Source organism: Melanotaenia boesemani, chromosome 19 (assembly GCF_017639745.1).
Source record: "Melanotaenia boesemani isolate fMelBoe1 chromosome 19, fMelBoe1.pri, whole genome shotgun sequence".
NCBI lineage: Eukaryota > Metazoa > Chordata > Actinopteri > Atheriniformes > Melanotaeniidae > Melanotaenia > Melanotaenia boesemani.
In genome coordinates this window covers 3,577,899-3,597,796 of record NC_055700.1, presented here as the reverse complement: position 1 = coordinate 3,597,796, position 19,898 = coordinate 3,577,899, and the positions used below count along the sequence as shown (strand labels likewise).

At 41.8% G+C, this 19,898-nt stretch overlaps 2 protein-coding genes across 2 annotated transcripts in view; both read right to left on the bottom strand.

The window, feature by feature from the left end:
- LOC121629683 (scavenger receptor cysteine-rich type 1 protein M130-like) overlaps nucleotides 1-4,412 on the bottom strand; it is a 40,388-nt gene extending 35,976 nt beyond the window's left edge. The window contains exon 1 of the mRNA XM_041969403.1: nucleotides 4,135-4,412. Within this exon, the coding sequence (XP_041825337.1) occupies nucleotides 4,135-4,366 (232 nt within the window). The 5' untranslated portion in view covers nucleotides 4,367-4,412. The remainder of the gene's footprint in view (nucleotides 1-4,134) is intronic.
- Nucleotides 1-19,898, bottom strand: part of LOC121629681 (scavenger receptor cysteine-rich type 1 protein M160-like) — a 530,109-nt gene that overhangs the window by 510,034 nt on the left and 177 nt on the right. The window contains exons 2-3 of the mRNA XM_041969398.1: nucleotides 15,836-15,868; nucleotides 15,450-15,737 (exon numbers count right to left, since the gene is read on the bottom strand). Coding sequence (XP_041825332.1) covers nucleotides 15,450-15,737; nucleotides 15,836-15,868 — 321 coding nt within the window. The remainder of the gene's footprint in view (nucleotides 1-15,449; nucleotides 15,738-15,835; nucleotides 15,869-19,898) is intronic.

Here is a 19,898-nt window from a genome sequence, read left to right as displayed (position 1 = left end):
TAAAAACAATATGAACAATTACCGCCCAATTGCTGTGTTACCAACTCTCTCAAAGGTACTAGAGAGAGTTGTGTACAATAGATTAAGTGAATACCTAGACAAGTTCCATATTCTAACAAGTTCACAATACGGCTTCAGGAAGAAGAATTCAACATGCATGGCTATTCTGGATCTTGTTGAGAAAATTAATGATGCTCTTGATCAAGGCGCGTGTGGAATTGGCATTTTTCTGGACTTATCCAAGGCATTCGATACCATCGACCATGATATACTACTGAGGAAGATGCATCATTATGGCATTAGAGGAACACCACACAACTGGTTTAGAAGTTACCTATTCAATCGACAACAATATGTTAGCATTAATAATCATACTTCAATAAATAAGGAAATTAAATATGGGGTCCCCCAGGGTTCAATTCTAGGCCCACTGCTCTTTCTTATCTACATTAATGACTTTGTAAATTCATCCGAAATACTACATAAGATTATGTTTGCTGATGATACTAACTTGTTTCTTTCACATAAAAACTCAATAGACCTACAGACTCTTTTAAATGCTGAATTAAATAAAATAGACAACTGGTTCAGGTGTAATAAACTTTCCCTTAACATCAGCAAAACAAATTACATTGTATTCAGATCAAATAAAAAAGCAATTGACACAATCAGGATCTGTCTGAAAGTAAACGATGAGAATTTATTACAAGTCAGTTCTACAAAGTTCCTGGGGGTTCTAATTGACAAGTCTCTTAACTTCAAAAGCCATATTGACCACCTGATATCAACACTATCCAAATATGTCGGTCTGCTCTTCAAAATAAGATACTATCTTCCTTTAACTGCACTTCTCACCCTGTACAAGACCCTGTTTGAGCCCCATATTAATTACTGTAATGTCATATGGTGTAACACATTTCCCAGTCACCTAAAGAAACTAGAAGCCCTACAAAAGAAAATGGTACGAGTCATGTCTTGGTCCAGTTTTAATGCCCCCAGCCACCCCCTATTTTCTCGCTTACATCTTCTTCGACTTAAGGAGCTAAATACATTTCAAAATGCATGTATAATGTTCCAAATTGTGAATAATATGAATAATAGGCTGTCAGAGCTCATTCCAATTTGGGCCCCAGCCCATACTCATGATACCAGGAACAAATATCTTATCAGTGGTAAAAAAAGAAGACTCGCTAGCACCAGCCTGAGCATTGTATGCAGGGGCCCTCAGATTTGGAATGAGCTCGACGACAAGTTGAAAGTGTTAAAATCCATCTCCACCTTTAAAAAGATGTTAAAAACCATTCTGATCAATTCATACAAACATTCCAATACCTAAGGTTGTAAACTCTCTAGCCCTAGGGAAATTGTTTTTTTTTTTTTTTTTTTTTTTTTTTTTTTTTGTTTTTGTTTTTTGTGTGTGTGTGTGCGTGTTTAGTATGTAATACTATTGTTGTCGGTACATTAATGTTGTATGATTTTTTCTTCTTCTTCTTCTTCTTTTTAAAATTGTCATTATGTACACAGGTTCCTGCTTATAAGCTTTAGGTAGCTTCCTAAGGAGACCTGATTTATACACGATCCTGGCTAAGCCATATGAAAAGGTGTAGAACATGTGAATATGGATGTGTGTATGAATAAATGAAATAAATGAAATGAAATGAAAAGCTTCTTAGTGACAGCTTTGATGTGGCTGCTGAAAGTCAGGTCTGAGTCTATCAACACTCCCAGGTTACGAACTTGGTTGGTGATTTTAAGAGCCCGAGTTCCCAGGTGTTTGCCAATACTGACCCTCTTCTCTTTGCTACCAAACAGAATAATCTCAGTTTTGTCTTCATTTAATTTTAGAAAATTCTCCTTCATCCAGGTGTTTATTTGCTCCAGACACTGACACAATGAGTCTATTGGACTGCAGTCATCTGGTGACAGAGACACATAAAGTTGTGTATCATCAGCATAACTTTGATAATTAATGCTATAGTTCAGTAATATTTGACCCAAAGGGAACATATACAAGTTGAACAGAAGAGGTCCAAGGACTGGCCCCTGGGGGACTCCACAGGTCATGGCCACTCGCTCGGATTCATAGCTGCTGATCGTAACAAAATAACTCTGGCTTTTTTAAATAGGACCTGAACCAGTTAAGGACCGCTCCAGAAAGTCCAACCCAGTTTTCCAGCCTGTGCTACAGGATTCTGTGATCTATAGTGTCAAACGCAGCACTGAGATCCAACAGAACCAGGACTGATACTTGACCAGAATCAGTATTCAACCTAATGTCATTTAACACTTTGACCAGAGCTGTTTCAGTGCTGTGATGAGGTCGGAAGCCGGACTGAAATTTATCAAGATTTCCACTTTCATTTAAAAAGTCATGAAGCTGGTGAAATACAACTTTTTCAATAATCTTGGAAATAAAAGAGGTTAGAGACAGGTCTATAGTTAGCCTATGGCAGCTATCTTTAGTGACTTGGGAAAAATGCCTGATGCCAGTGAGCTGTTAACTATCAGTAGGAGATCATTTTCTACTGAGGTAAAAACTGTTTTTAAAAAGTCGGATGGTATCATGTCCAGAGTGCATGTTGTTGATTTCAAATGCCAAACTGTTTCTTGTAGGATTTTTAAATCAGCCGTTTTAAATTGTGACATAACATCAGAATTATTTCCGGGTTTTAGACACAGACTACTTTTCTTGTTTGACTGTGTGGAATTAATATTTTGCCTAATTGTTTTTAATTTTTTGGCTAAAAAAGTTGGCAAATTGGTTGCATTTCTCAGTGGAAAGGAGTTCAGAGCTTATCTGTATAGGAGGATTAGTAAGTTTTTCAATCATAGTAAACAGAGTGCGAGAATTGTTGACATTCCTGTTAATCATTTCAGATAAATGCAGCTCTCTGGCCTTCACAGCTCATTGTTATAGTTACGCAGGCTTTGTTTGTACAGCTCATAGTAAATTTGAAGTTTATTTTTCTGCCATTTCCGCTCAGTTTTTCTGCATTCTCCTTTTAGGCTGGTAACCACAGTGGTGTTTCTCCATGGTGTTTTCTGTTTGATCAAGTTCCTCTTGATTCTTTTCGGTGCAACAGCATCCATTACATTCAAGACTTTCAGATTGAAATGATCCAGGAGTCCATCAACTGACTCTGCACTGGTTGTTGGTAACTCAGCATATGTGTGTTTCACTAAGTTTCAGGGGCCTCTTTAACAGTGTAAAGGTGATAAGCCTGTTGCTTAAAGCGTCTGAAGTGTTGCTAATCGGAACTTTTCCTGACGCATCGTCGTCGCTGTCATACTTTTGTACAAAAGCCAAGTCCAAACCATCTTTGTCGTTTTGTTCTTTTATTACTTAAAGTGCTCATTAAATCCATAAGTTGCAGTTCTCACCGACCATTCCCAATGTACAAGTATTACCTATCCATACAGCCACGTGTTTCATTCTTCTGTCCAACATTAAGGTGTAAGGATTGAGTGGACCATCAATGAATGAATAATGAACGGTCAAAAACTGTGTTCACCTTCCTACCAGCAACACCTGTCACCTGCAGAAAGGTTCCCACTTCAATAAGCAGCGACATAGGCTACACATGCTACCACCTAGTGCCCAAACTAAATATATATACAAGCACTTAAAATGGCTCCTACAAACAGTGTGAACTAGTGTGTGAATGCCTTTAGTCTGTGTCTGTTTTATGTCTGGAGAGAGGGAGGATTCATTCTCTCTCTCTCTCTCTCTCTCTCTCTCTCTCTCTCTCTCTCTATATATATATATATATATATATATATATATATATATATATATATATATATATAGCATTAATTACAAACGTTGTGCTCTCTCCCCTTCTTATATCATGCAGCCAGGTTAATTATTAAATGGAAACTAACTTTAAGTGTCTTATTCTGTGCTGTGAAATTGTGGGTATCAATCAACATTACTCAGCATCGCCACCTACAGTTGGGGACTGTAAACAGACAGCATTACGCTGCATAAAATTATCTTTAAAATAAAATACATGCAAGTTTTCCTCAATATCTTGTCTGTGGAGAGGCCACTGAAAACAAGCCCACAACACACTTTTGGGTTAGAACCCACCAGTTGACAATCACACCAAAGCTATGTGTGCCATCTACACTTACCTGAACAGGCGAGATTCAAAGTGGAGCCACGATAATATGGTGTTGCACATTCCTTCAGAGAAGATCCAGACTGAGTACAGTCAGATTCGATCCTCCACACAGATCTGGCTGAGGTCTCCTCTCTCTTTCCCACAGAAACAGCAGAACCACAGTCCAGATGTTCACAGATAACAGCTGCAGTTTCCAGGGTCCATCTATAACCATCCACTGGTCTCCATTCTCCCAGTTTCATCTCCAGTGTACCAGAACAGCGACTGGCTCCTCCCACCAACCTGACAGGCTCTGAACAGAGATCAGAGAGTCATCAGTAAAAGAACAAAGTGAGTTTGATGAGAAGAGAAATGAAGCAGATCAAAGCTGCAGCTCCTCTTCTACCTGAGCAGGTGAGTCCAGCAGCTCTGCCAGGTGAGCAGGTGTTTCTATCAGAGTCTGAGCTTCTACAGTCCAGCAGAGCAGACTCATGGCCTCCACACTGGAACTCTTTGGTCCACATGGGAGCCTCCCCTTCTCCATAGAGCACCCCCTGGAGGACTGAAGGAGGCCCACAGCCGAGCTCCCTGCAGACCACCTCTGCATCCTGCTGGTCAAAGTCTGCTTCACACACTGAGAACCAGGTCTGGTCAGACTTCACCTCCAGTCTGCCTGAACACACACTGGATCCATTCAGCAGCCTGACAGAGTCTGGACACAACACACACCATCACACACACAGTTACACCATGATGAGGAGGAACTACTTTTTATAAATGGATCATTTTACACATCAAGAAGAAGAACAGATGATGGAATCATGAACCAAGAAATCTGAATTCTTTCTTAGTTTCAGTTCCTCTGTGTTTTCTGACAGTTTGAACTCAGCAGTCACTGTTTTGTTACTGAACTTCTGTGTTCATCACAGATTGTCCATAACGAACACCGTGCTCAAGCATTAGATGTTCAATAATTGACTTTGTAGTCGGGGCGGAGCCATCAGCTGATCACCACCTGGTGTTGAGTTGGCTCAGATGGTGGGGAGGATGCTGGTCAGGCCTGGCAGGCCCAGATAGATAGATAGATAGATTACTTTAATAATCTCAGAGTGGAGAAATTCACTTGTTACAGCAGCTCTTGTTATAGAATAAAGTGCAGAAAGCAGACAAAATAAGGTGAACATGCATCACAACAAGAAGGTGCAATATAAATTAAGTCTAAGAGAAGCAAAAAATATGTAGCATAATAAATATAAAAGATATATATATATATATACACTGCTCACAAAAATTAAAGGAGCACTTTAAAGAAACACATTAGATACATCAGATCTCAATATGAAGTTGGATATCTATACAAATAACGACAGGGCAATGTCTTAGGAACAAAAGGATGCCAAGTCTTTTAATGGAAATAAAAGTTTTCAGCCTACAGAGGGCTCAATTGTGTAGACACCCTAAAATCAGAGTGAAATGAAGATGTGGCAGGCTAGTCCATTTTTTCAAAAACTTAATTTCTGCAACTCAAAATGCTTTTCAGTATCTTGTGTGGCCCCCACGAGCTTGTATGCATGCTTGACAACGTCGCGGCATGCTCCTAATGAGACGACGGATGGTGTCTTGTGGCATTTCCTCCCAGATCTGTGTGAGGGCATCCCTGAGCTGTTGTACAGTCTGAGGAGCAACTTGGCGGCGCCTAATGGATCGAAACATAATGTCCCACACATGTTCTATTGGGTTTAAGTCAGGGGATCGTGAAGGCCATTCAATTGTTTCAATTCCTTCATCCTCCAGGTACTGCCTGCATACTCTTGCCACATGAGGCCGGGCATTGTCGTGCATTAGGAGGAAACCAGGACCTACTGCACCAGCGTAGGGTCTGACAATGGGTTGAAGGATTTCATCTCGATACCTTATGGCAGTCAGAGAACCATTTCCTAGGCAGTAGAGGTCTGTGCGTCCCTCCATGGATATGCCTCCCCAGACTATCACTGACCCACCACCAAACCTGTCATGTTGAACGACGTTGCAGGCAGCATAACGTTCTCCTTGTCTTCTCCAGACTCTTTCACGTCTATCACAGGTGCTCAGGGTGAACCTGCTCTCGTCTGTGAAAAGTACAGGGCGCCAGTGGCGGACTTGCCAATTCTGGTGTTCTTCAGCAAATGCCAGTCGAGCTCCACGGTGCTGGGCAGTGAGCACAGGGCCCACTACAGGACGTCGGGCCCTCAGGCCACCTTCATGAAGTCTGTTCCTGATTGTTTGGGTAGAGACATTCACACCAGTGGCCCTCTGGAGGTCATTCTGTAGGACACGAGCAGTGCTCAGCCTGTTCCGCCTTGCACAAAGGAGCAGGTATCGGTCTTGCTGATGGCTTGAGGACCTTCTACGGCCCTGTCCAGCTCTCCGAGAATAACCACCAGTCTCCTGAAATCTCCTCCATGTTCTGGAGATTGTGCTGGGAGACACATTAAACCTTCTTGCTGCAGCACGTGTGGATGTGCCATCCTGGAGAAGTTGGACAACCTGTGCAACTTCTGTAGGGTTAAGGGATCGCCTCATACTGCCAGTAGAGATAATTACTCAAGCCAAAACCAGCACAAGTGAAAAATCAGCCAAAAAAGATCAAGAGGGAGAAACTTGAAATGACCTCCACATGTAAAACCAGTCCTGTTTTGAGGGTTTTCTGATTGTTGCCACTGTGGTGCACCTGTTGTTAATTCCATGAACACCAATACAGCTGAAAGTGATTAACGATGCCCTCAGCTGCTTAACCAACCAGAAAATGATCAGACAGGTTTAACTGATTTCATGCCAGGCCCAATAAAAAAAGTGTTCCTTTAATTTTTGTGAGCAGTGTATATATATATATATATATATATATATATGTATATATAATTGACAGTGCAAAAGAAAAGAAAAAAGCAACCTCGCAGACTATATAAATATTTACATGGTGATAGTGGGATATGAAGAATATGATGATATTGATAATGGGGGGTATTGCACAGTAAAATATTTATAAATATTGCACAGTATTATGACTATACAGATAAGTTGTACAGTCTGACAGCAGTATGTGTCGTGAGGGTCTCCTGGGAACATCTGGTGAAGTCTCCTGTCAGAAAGACCTTCAACTATGTTTTACTCTGACCTCCTCCTGGATGATCAAGCTTCTTACCCTCTCTCTAAGGAAGAAGCCAGCAACCTTTCCGAAGGAAACTCATTTCAGCCGCTTGTATTTTTGACCAGTAAATCTAGAGCTTCTCTTTTCAGCTCAGCTCCTTCTTCACCACATCAAACTGATGCAGAGTCCAAATCCCTGCAAACACTGATCCACCCGTAGATCTCTTGCTACATCCTTACCTCACCCCCGAACAAGACCCAGAGATACTTAAATTCTCCACTTGGGGCAGGATCTCATTCCCGACCTAGGGGAACACTCCACACTTTTCCGGCTGAGGACAATGATCTCAGATTTGGAGGTGATGATTCTAAATCCAGCTGCTTCACACTTGGCTGGGAATCAGTCCAGTAAAAGTTGAAGATCATGGCCTGATGAAGCCAACAGAACCAAAACTTCTGCAAAAAGTAAAAACTCAATCCTGAGACCACCAAACCGGATCTCCTCAACACCTCGACTGATCCTAGAAATTCTATCCATAAAAGTTATTTACAGAATCAGTGACAAAGGGCAGTCTTGCAGAAGTCCAACCCTCAATGGAAAGAAATCCATCTTACTGCTAACAATGCAGACCAAGCTCAGGGAGCAAGGAAGACTGAACAGCTTATACAAGGGGGTCCGGTACTCTATACTCATGAAGTTGAAGTCAGCAGCCCACCATCCACTGTACACAGTATTCATGGTGCACTGATTTCTCCTCCTGAGGCACTGGACAGTGGAGCAGCCATTCACGGCCTCTCCAAACTCCCCCTCCCCTCCAATATCTGAGTTTTTGCCTAAAAAAAAAGCCACACTCTGCTTAGCCTGCTAATACCCGTTAGCTTTCTCCAGAGTCCCACAGGCCAAAAAGGCCTGGTATGGACTCATTCTTCAGCTTGACGGCATCCCTCACTGCTGGTGTCCACCAATGATTTTGGGGATAACAGCTACAACAGGCACCAATCATCTTACAGGCACAGCTCCGGTCAGCCACATCAACATTGGAGGCACTGAATGCAGCCCACTCAGACCCAATGTCCCCCACCTGACTCTGGACACGGTTGAAGCTCTGCTGGAGGTGGGAGTTAAAGATCTTTCTGACAGGAAACTCCACCAGACGTTCACAGCAGAACTTCACCATTAGTTTGGCCTCCAAAGCTCACAAAGTAGAACAAGTGGGTCCCCAGAAGGAGTGTTCTTCAACACTCCATCAAAGAACTCCAGAAAGGGAGGGGACTCTGAACTGCTGTTTACAGCATAGACACAATCAAGGTCAGGACCTGTCCCTCCACCTAAAGCCAAAGGAAGGCTACCCTCTCGTTCACCTAAATGTGCTGGCACCAAACTGGGGGGCAGTAAGTATGCCCACACCTGCTTGATGCCTCTCATCAGGAGCAACTCCAGAGTGAACCAGAGTCCAAACTTCATACAGGTGTAGAGAGAGAGAGAGAGAGAGAGAGAGAGAGAGAGAGAGAGAGAGACAGAGAGAGAGGCAGTCAGTGTGTCTGTGGTAATCCAGACTAGTATCTTTCCATCCAGGTTCCACGTAGCTCTTGTTTGTCTCAGACCAGCAGCTATGTTCTGCCTGGTGTGATCTGGAAAAAAATGAGTCTGGAGATATTTCGTTTTCATGTTGAAATCCGTGTCAATAAAATGTAGCGTGACATTTATAAACGGCTCTATGGTGCAGCTTGACCACAGGTCCATAGCAGTGGCGAAACATTGGACTGTAAGCACGTCCTTCACAAAACTCTCCCCACACTCATCATACAGGACAGGAGAGACACTCCACTAACATGAGGCACATTCAGACAGAGAAGTCCTAAGAACTGTTCTAGTTCTAGGAACTGCCTTCCCCAGGGGAACTGTTTCATGTTGCATTTGCACATGAGTTGGGGGGGACCAGTGTGACGCAACCTTCTGCAACAGTGACGTATGACTTTAGCGCCACACAACAACAAAACAAAACCAGCGAAAAATAACAGCAGAAAACACCACCAAGCTAATATGGAGAAGGAAGAGATCGCCGCGTTTATCCTCTGCTTGACGGGGATGTTACTGATGGACGATAAAATCAGGTCTCTCACGTTGAGGCTGGAAATGCACATAGAGAGTCAGGAGATAAAGAATCTTCTTGGTTTCATGGAGGAAGAAAGTTTCACTTATTAAACATGCAGCGATTGTATGCGTGTCGTATGAGTAAACATGTCAGACGGTATTCTACTGTCTGTGTTGAGCAGATTACAATAAATGAATATTTTAGATTGCAGGTTTATTGTAACTTGTGTTCTGTTTCAGATGTTGCTGTGGCTCATTGAACAACATTTCTCACCGTCCGGCTGCTCCGGAGCAAAGCTGATGACTGGTGGAGAAAAGTTGTTCCCAGTTTTACCGATGAGCAGAGGATAGAGAATTTCCGTATGTCTAGAGACATTTCAATACATCTGTCGCCGTCTGAGGCTGCACTGGAGAGGATGGACACAACCACCTGCTGCAGATACTGAAGGAACTGGAGTGTGTGCAGCCTTGATGTTTTACCTCCTGCCTTCCAACTAATCACAACACACCTCTTCATAATAAGCATCATGTTCTGGAAGTTGGACAGACAGAACATACATGTATACATGATGTACACATTTAAAGAGAAAATGTTCCATAGAAAATGCATCATTTGTTCACTTCTTTTGTTATGTGCAAAATAAAGATCTAATCACCTGCTTTTAAGCTTTGTGTGCATTATGGAATCTATCAGTAGCAAAGGTGAAGGAGTCATCTGTCACTGGAGGGTTGGTTGTGACTGACTTATTGTTTAGAAGAATTATGAGGACATACAGTCACACAAAATTAGCAATTTATGAAAGTTAAAATGTAGAAAGAGGTGGTAAGATGTTTACAGGTGTGTACTTTTATAAGTGTCCACAAGTATTTGATGCCAGACCTTCGTTAAACTTCATCCTGTGATATGCAGCATTTTAAGGAGTTGATAAACTGGAATGTAATGCACACCTGAGGATTAACACTTAAAACATTGTGAACAAAACTGGATTATTTAATATTTCATAGCTATTATTGGTTAATAACTACTTAATAGATTTATTAGCTAATATTTCATAGATGTGGCCAAACCACATCTAACTGACAAAACTGAAAACTTCTGACTCTTTACAAAGTCATTTATTTTTATAGTGAATACAGAAATGCAGAAATAACTATTTACATGTGCTATGATGATGCATATCACTTTGGCTTTTCTTGCCATCCTGTCCAGTACATCCAGAGACCCTCCATCACAGATCTCTGCTGGCTTCAGCTCTGCCCGTCTTCTGCCTTCTTTGTGCCTGTTCCTGAAAGACCTGCAGCATGTTGGAGCTGCATCGTTTTGCCTCTGCTGTTCAGCATCTAACAGCTTGTCCTGCACAGCAGCCAGAAGAGTGTCAGCCCTTTTTCTATTTCATGGAAAAAACAGGGAGAGTGGAGACAGGTGCTTAACACACAGCAACTAAATAAAACCTTTTGAAGTGTAATATAGTGACACTCAACAAAACACATGTACAATGGATTAAGATGTTTTTTTTTTTTACCAGGGCTATTTACTGGCCACTTAGACCCATCAGCTACTTCATATCACCACATATGCATTAAAGCTGTTTTATTTACCTGATCGATGCAGCAAGGTGTGCTGGTGGCAGCAGGAGCATCCAGGATGCTGTTCGGCTCCGTCTCTGATGAAGTAAACATGGATCAGAACCAGATTATATACAAAAAAAGATGCAAAACAGGTGAAGTAAATCAGCTCAGCTATTTGGGTGATATCTGAGAACAACTCTTAGGTCTATACAGAAACTCTAACGCTTCTTGTCCTGTTTACTAACCTTCAAACTCCTCTGAGGTTGCGGTGTTTTCACTGCAGATGATCGCCTCCAGAAGCCCCACGCAGGGCTCATTTGCTGCGGCGTTGCCTGAGTAGGCAGGTCGGTGGTCCGAGTGGTGGAATTTTCTGGTTTTTCCTTTCATCTCACTCTGGTTGTTGCGGTTCTTAATTTATTTGTAGTCTTGTGTGAGTTTTCTCCATGTGCTGCTTCGCGTTGTGATAAATCTCAGCCTTCTCTAACTGAGAACTGATCATCACGAATATTTTTATATTCCGCTGCGAGCCTTCAAAACCTCTCCGAATGTCCTCTGTGGCGTAGACGGTTAGAAGAGCTTCGACCTCCTCGTCGGTCCATTTATCGCATGCTGTTTTGCTGTTGTCGTCCATTTCTGCAACCGTGGTTTTTAAATATGACACGAATGCAGAAATCTTGCAAGGGGTGTAGCTACCAGTCACCAAAAACCTACCTCATGAGGGTTTCTATGAAACCTCAAAAAGACCCTACCTCGGAGTAGGAGCTAAAATGCTTATAGGAACTGAGGGCCTTTACCCCTAGTTCTTATATGTCCGAATGCACCAAAAAATGTCCTGGTTCCTGAAAAGGTTATAGAAACTTTAAAAGGTTCCTACAATCAGAAAGGGGCTATGGAGATGGGATGGCAAGTGGTACCATTTGTCCAAAGTGTTGATGAGTTTCTTAAATCCCGGATTGTTCACTGTGTTAACTGAGCACTGGTCTTTGGAGAGTAAAAAGTTATGTTTGTTCATGATATTTGTTATCTCTTGGTGTCTCTGGGAGCTGGTGGATTATTTGGTCGTGACTCACAAAAACTAAACATTTTTCTGTTTTCTTGCGTGGCGTCACAAGCCCCTGTATACACGTCTACGTGAACAAGCGCAAATGTCACCTGTGGCTTGGCTGGGGGAGGGCAGCTATTTTCGCCTCATCGAGCAAGTTCCATAAAAAATGATGGAGAAGGAGCTACGTCGCCTCCCGTGTGTCCAGCTCTTAACTTGAGAGGTGTTTGCAACTTGCGCTGAAAGCAGTCGGGGCTGTGGGAGGAGTCTGCAGCAGAGCTCTGCAATGCCAGTGGAGCTCAATTTACAGCTGAAAACAGCACAAGAGTAAACTGAGAAGGAGCAAATAATCAGATCATTTCATTTTTATGATCGTTGAAAACCCAGATCGTAATTGAGATTAATCACCCAGCCATACTGCTCAGACTCCTTCTCCACTAGTGAGGTGACGTTCCACGTACCTAGAGCTAGCTTCTACAGCCAAGGGTTGGACCACCGCGGTTCCCACCTTCAGCCGCTGCCCAGCTCACACTGCACCCGACCCCTGTGGCCACTCCCAAAAGTGGTGAACGCACAAGAAAGAAGGCCCGTGTCAACATTTCAGATTGAGTCTAACCAGACCTCATGGGCAAAGGCCCGGCTAACCCGTGTCCAGGCAAGGGAAATGTAGGCCTACTATTACTGATCTTCATAGAGGTCTTTTTAAACAACAGCAACTATACAGTGACAAACAACCACAACAAAAAAAAGACAGAAAATTACTTAATAATGCAAATTAGGAAAGAAAAATCTATATTCTTATAAACAAATTAAAGGAAAAATGGAAATTGAACAAAGGGGAGAAAATAATTCTATAAATAAGTAACTCAGTGGTGCTAACTCAGCATATGTGTGTTTCACTAAGTTTCAGGGGCCTCTTTAACAGTGTAAAGGTGCTAAGCCTGTTGCTTAAAGCGTCTGAAGTGTTGCTAATGGGAACTTTTCCTGACGCATCGTCGTCGCTGTCACACTTGTGTACAAAAGCCAAGTCCAAGCCATCTTTGTCGTTTAGTTCTTTTATTACTTAAAGTGCTCAATAAATCCATAAGTTGCAGTTCTCACCGACCATTCCCAATGTACAAGTATTACCTATCCATACAGCCACGTGTTTCATTCTTCTGTCCAACATTAAGGTGTAAGGATTGAGGGGACCATCAATGAATGAATAATGAACGGTCAAAAACTGTGTTCACCTTCCTACCAGCAACACCTGTCATCTGCAGAAAGGTTCCCACTTAAATAAGCAGCGACATAGGCTACACATGCTACCACCTAGTGCCCAAACTAAATATATATACAAGCACTTAAAATGGCTCCTACAAACAGTGTGAACTAGTATGTGAATGCCTTTAGTCTGTGTCTGTTTTATGTCTGGAGAGAGGGAGGATTCATAAGAATGCAAACTTTTAAAGATACTGTATATAACTATGCAACTAAAATCAAGGAGATCTTCCTATAGCTCTCTCTCTCTCTCTCTCTATATATATATATATATATATATATACATATATATGTAAATTTTATTATTTTTTAAAGCATTAATTACAAATGTTGTGCTCTCTCCCCTTCTTATATCATGCAGCCAGGTTAATTAGTAAATGGAAACAAACTTTAAGTGTCTTATTCTGTGCTGTGAAATTGTGGGTATCAATCAACATTACTCAGCATCTCCACCTACAGTTGGGGACTGTAAACAGACAGCATTACGCTGCATAAAATTATCTTTAAAATAAAATACATGCAATTTTTCCTTAATATCTTGCCTGTGGAGAGGCCACTGAAAACAAGCCCACAACACACTTTTGGGTTAGAACCCACCAGTTGACAATCACACCAAAGCTATGTGTGCCATCTACACTTACCTGAACAGGTGAGATTCAAAATGGAGTAATGACGAGCTGGTGTTGCACATTCCCTCAGAGGAGATCCAGACTCAATACAGTCAGAGTTGATCCACCACACAGATCTGTCTGAGGTCTCCTCTCTCTTTCCCACAGAAAAAGCAGAACCACAGTCCAGATGTTCACAGATAACAGCTGCAGTCTTCAGGGTCCATCTATAACCATCCACTGGTCTCCATTCTCCCAGGTTCATCTCCAGTGTACCAGAACAGCGACTGGCTCCTCCCACCAACCTGACAGGCTCTGAACAGAGATCAGAGAGTCATCAGTAAAAGAACAAAGTGAGTTTGATGAGAAGAGAAATGAAGCAGATCAAAGCTGCAGCTCCTCTTCTACCTGAGCAGGTGAGTCCAGCAGCTCTGCCAGGTGAGCAGGTGTTTCTATCAGAGTCTGAGCTTCTACAGTCCAGCAGAGCAGACTCATGGCCTCCACACTGGAACTCTTTGGTCCACACGGGAGCCTCCCCTTCTCCATAGAGCGCCCCCTGGAGGACTGAAGGAGGCCCACAGCCGAGCTCCCTGCAGACCACCTCTGCATCCTGCTGGTCAAAGTCAGCTTCACACACTGAGGACCAGGTCTGGTCAGACTTCACCTCCAGTCTGCCTGAACACAGACTGGGTCCATTCAGCAGCCTGACAGAGTCTGGACACATCACACACCATCACACACACAGTTACACCATGATGAGGAGGAACTACTTTTTATAAATGGATCATTTTACACATCAAGAAGAAGAACAGATGATGGAATCATGAACCAAAGAAATCTGAATTCTTTCTTAGTTTCATTTTCTCTGTCAGATGGTGGGGAGGATGCTGGTCAGGCCTGGCAGGTCCAAATGTGTCATGAAGGTCTACTGGGAACATCTGGTGAAGTCTCCTGTCAGAAAGACTTTCAACTCAGTTTTACTCTGTCCCCCTCCTGAATGATCAAGCTTGCAGAGTCCACATCACTGCAGACGCTGCACTGATCCACCTGTAGATCTCCTGCTCCGTCCTTCCTTCACTCCTGAACAGGATCCTGACATACTTGAACTCCAGCTCGGAGGATTGTTGAACGTTTGCTTTCATGAAGGATCACATCAGTAAACATTTGTAAACCTTTATTCCTGCTGTTGCTGCCTCGTCCTGGGTCCAGCCTCTTATATAAGTAGTTAGAACAGATTATCAGAAGTACGTGATAAATAATATTCATATTTATAATATCGGCCTTTCTTTTTATAAACGATGAACATTTATTTCTCAACTCAAGGTGAAGCAGATACTGATGGATCTTCACCTGCTTCAGCAGTGACAAGCCATGTTTATTTCTATTTATATTGAGACAGAAACTGTGAAGATGTCCCCTAATTCCACCTTTACTACCCCCCACACCGATACCTGAACTCCTCCATTAGTTCTGTCTGAGGACCGAGGCTCCCTCAGAGAGAATGAAGGTGACTCCAGAGGTTTCATCACTAAATAAACCTCCTTTGTTCAGACGATAACTTTTGTTTTTATATTTACTTGCAGTCCTTTTCAGATTGAAACTTTCCATCCTCTGGTTATGTCAGAGAAGATCAGTGATAGGTTTACCTGAGCAGGTGAGATTCATTATGGAGGAAGAGCGATCTGACATTAAACACTCTCTCAGATCAGAACCAGGATGAAGACAGTTGGCGAAGATTTTCCACACAGATGTCTCTGAGGACAGATTGTTCTCTGTTGCAGAAACAACAGAACCACAGTCCAGATGTTCACAGAAGAAAGCTGCTGCCTTCAGGGTCCAGTCCACGAGTTCCACAGGTCTCCACTGGTCTCCCAGGTGTTTCACCTCCAGTCTACCTGTACAGCGACTGGCTCCTCCCACCAACCTGACAGACTCTGAACAGAAACCAGTCATCAGTTATTCATAGAAACTAAAAGTCAGACATGACTGTTGATTCTAGATGTTTTCATTTCTCTTTGATTTCTCTCTTTACCTGTTGAATCAAGTCTTCCTTCAGCCTGGAATCCTGAGGAGAAAACAAGCTTCAGGAAGATGAGAATTTCTAGAAGCTGTGACTTGTAGTTTAGTTTAGAAAGAAACAGATGAGCTGAAAGAGGAACGCTGGCAGAAAGGACTGATAGTGATGATCAGTTTCATGTCTAACACGACCGCTGCACATCCTTTAAATCATGTAGATTTAAACTCAAGAAGAGCATTTAGTTCTGAGACGCTCCATCATGGAAACGTAGGAAGTAATTAAAGTCAGCAACAACCACGACTAATCCAGTATCCATCTTCTTCCTGCCAGAGGAAGACTCCTGCTGTATCTCTTTCTTTCTCTCTCTTCCTCTTGCTTTTCTTTGCTGAATCAACTACGAAGCGTTTTCAGATCGGTTGGTGTGTTTATATCCGTTTTCTAGCGTGTGACGTGGTGCATGAAGCTGCAAAACAAAATGGCTGAGTCATGCTGCCCAGCATGACAAAGATTAATGTACTCAGTCACAATATCTGTTATCAGGTACTCTTCATGTACTCTACTATAGTAAAGTGAAGCCCACCCAGGAGGATGGTAGAAGAGAAAGACTGAGTCAGGAGAAGCTACACCAAGAGGTAATACATCACAAGTCTGTACCAGCCAATAAGAAATCAGGATTATTTGTCGTCCCGGCAACAGTCTGGATCTGAACCCAGTCTGAAGAATATAAGGCAGCATTGTTAGTGTGTGTACGTGCATGTTTCTGTGCATGTGAATGTTTTTTTATGTGTTTTTATTTGCAGGGAGGAGTTTAGTAAAACTTTACTATAAGATGCTGGACTGCCTGTTTCTGACTGACTGACTGACTGAATTTATGTCAGCAATAACCCTCCTTCCACCAGAGTTTCAGTCAAAGTCTTTCAAGTCGCTGATTGAGTAAAAAAATCCCCAAACCAGCCTGTTGATGCAACTTTTCAGTGTAGTTTCTCACTTTGAGAGAAAAGATCTTAAAATCAGATAATTCTTTTTCATTTGAGAATTATTAATAACTAGACCTGTCACACAATTAAAAATTTTAATCAGCTTTCAAATTAACTAATCACGATTAATCACCATTTGCAACTATATGGAGTTATTTTTGTGTTTTTATTAAATGCAAAAAAAATAGTGATCTGAGAGTGGAAAAATTATCTGAAAGGAAAAAAATATATTTGGTATAAATATTTTTCACACTGATAGCAAAAAATAATAATATTTGAGACTAAAAAAAAGTTTTGAGATAAAGTATCTTGTTACAGCACATTTAAAAAATAATTTGACATTTAAAAAAATAATTTCCTAGAAAAAAAAACTCAAAAGCCTTTCTTTACTCTCAAAAATATATTTTTTTGCTATCAGAGTGAAAACTTTTACTATGCCTGAAATTTGCCTGTTTTTACTGAATTGTATCAACAGAAAGAACCAATGCTTACAAATATTTACTGTTAACTGACCTTCTCTTGGGTAAACAGCAGATGTCCAATGGTCAGTAAATGCAGCATGTAATGTACTTCTACATGCCGTTCTAAAACATCTCTACCATGTTCTAGATCATAATTCTGAATTAAAACTTTTTTTTATATATTTTTATGAAAATAAACCAGCAGATGTGACGACTGAAGTTAAACAAACAACATTGATAAAGAAACTCTGATAAAACTGATGATCTGGATAAAAACTGCTTTTTCCTTTTATCTTTGAAGTGTGAGTGTAGATGGGGAGTGGGGGGAGGGGGCCGATAGCACCCTGGTTCCCGGGGTGTGCGGCTGGAACATCGGGGTGTGTGCTGGCCTACGCCGGGTGGCTATCTGGGGGGGCCTGGTCCTCCTGGGCATGTTGCGGGCCCTCTGCCTTTGGGGGGTGGGGCGGCCGCCTCTGCGCTCCTGGGGCCCTGGGCCCTTCGCTTGGGCTGCCCTGGGTGGCCAGTCCCTGGCGGGGCCGGCGGCTGCTGATCTTGGCCCACTGGGGCCTGTGCCCCGGGACCGTGGGGGGCTCTTGCTGGGGCTCTCCTCTGCCGCCCTTCGGGTGGGGCTGGAGTCGTCTTTGTGGTGGGGTGGCATGGGTTGGTGCTCCGGGTCTGCTGCTGAGGGCCCGGCCCAGGCCCTGGTCTGCCTCTGGCCTCCGTGGAGGCGAGGTCGCATTTGCACGATCTCACTCACCACCCCTTCATCACTGATCACTCCTCTTCCTCATGCTCTGCATGCTGACACAGTCACTGAGTTGTCTAGTGGGTTTTAATACTAAGCAATAATTATGAAAAAAATTTATTTTGTATTTTTCCTGTGAGTTAGTATCTGGTCGCTGTTATGTCTTTTTGATTTGGTTATTGTTTAAAAACTCTTAATGACTGGCAGCCCTGTTTTTTTTTTTTTGTTTTTTTTTCTGTGTGTGTGTTTCTGCTTTTGTAAAAGTTGTAGGAAATTTTCTGGTGTGTTCATGTACAGGTGTAACAGTTTGTTGTCTGGTGATGGTGTGGATTGAAGGGTCGTTTCCTTCTGTCTGTGATCTTTTTGTCTCCTTTCTTCTTTCCCTTTTGCTCTTTTTTGCTATTTTCCATCTTTTTCTGTCCCCTCCAGTCAGGTCCAGCAAGATTACATAGATTCCGTGATTCAAAGTAAATAAATAAATTAATTAATCACATTATCAAGAGGAGCCTTACCCATAGGCCTCCCCTTGGCAGAGCAAATTTGTTCAGCACGATACAGCAACCAGATTATCATTTTGCTGCTATGATGCTGGACAGAACAAGTTTAAAAAAAAAGAAAAAAAAAAAAATGAAGTGTGAGTGTTTGTGCAGCAGTGATAAAAGTCCTACAGCAGCATCACCCAAAGTAAACACCTGCTAATAAATGATGTCATTGGGAAGTTTTTCTTCACTTGTTTTACATTAGATGATCACTTTAGTTGTAATAATCAGCTCAATGTTTCATAAAATCTAGACCTAAAAAAAGGTCTAATTTGTAGTTTTACAGGTAAAATTGGGTGTGAAAGATTCTGTATGATCTCAAACAAGTCTCATAATTTAACTTTATATTAATGTAAAACAGCCAATTTTAAGATTCAGTTACTAAGTAAGAAATAAAAGTGTTCTTGAATACAGCAGTTTCACTTATATCTATTATCATATTTTTTTTTCTTTTTTTTTTATTATTTCTGTTCTTATTATTATTATTATTACTCTTACTCTTATTATTATTACTACTACTATTATTATTATTACTATTATTGTGATTATTATTATTGTTACTATTATCAACTAGTTGTGTAATGACCTACTGGCCAGGATGATCTTAGCTATATATGTTGCAAGTAGTATGGATTACATGGTTTTCTGTATAATGTTTTAAGTCCCCACCCGCACTCCCCACACCCTTTCTGTCCCTCTCTCTCCCCTCCCTCTTCTCTCTACTTTCTTTTCTATCTCTCTCTCTCTCTGTCCCCTCCGGTCGAGTCCAGCATTAAGAGTCTGATTTAATAAAGTTTTTCATGTCATCAAGAGGGACTTTATACATGTAGTATAAATCCCTGCTTGATAGAGTAAAATTGCCCAGCACCAGACAGCAGCCAGACAATCATTCTGTTTGCAACGATGCTGGACAAGACAAGTTAAAAAAAAAAAAAAAAAAAAAAAATTGGGTGTGAAAGATTCTGTATGATCTCAAACAAGTCTCATAATTTCACTTAATATTAATGTAAAACAGCCAATTTTAAGATTCAGTTACTAAGTAAGAAATAAAAGACATGAATAATAATCGAACACATTCTGCTCTGGCTGAGTTTCTAACTCTCCAAACAACTTCTTGGCTGAATATAAGACGGTAAGACTTGGTTAGACGGACCGTTGCTGTGTGACATTACACAACACTGAAGCTCATCTGCTAACAACATTATCAGTGTTTGCTATCGTCACACTTCAGACTCCTGAAAGACTCGGGACAGCTGGTCTCAGTCCTTCACTCCAACCAGAGATGATGCTCCAGAAAGCCTCATTTCTAAGTCAGAATTCCTTCCATCCGTCAGACTCTCTGCTGGCTCCTCCTCA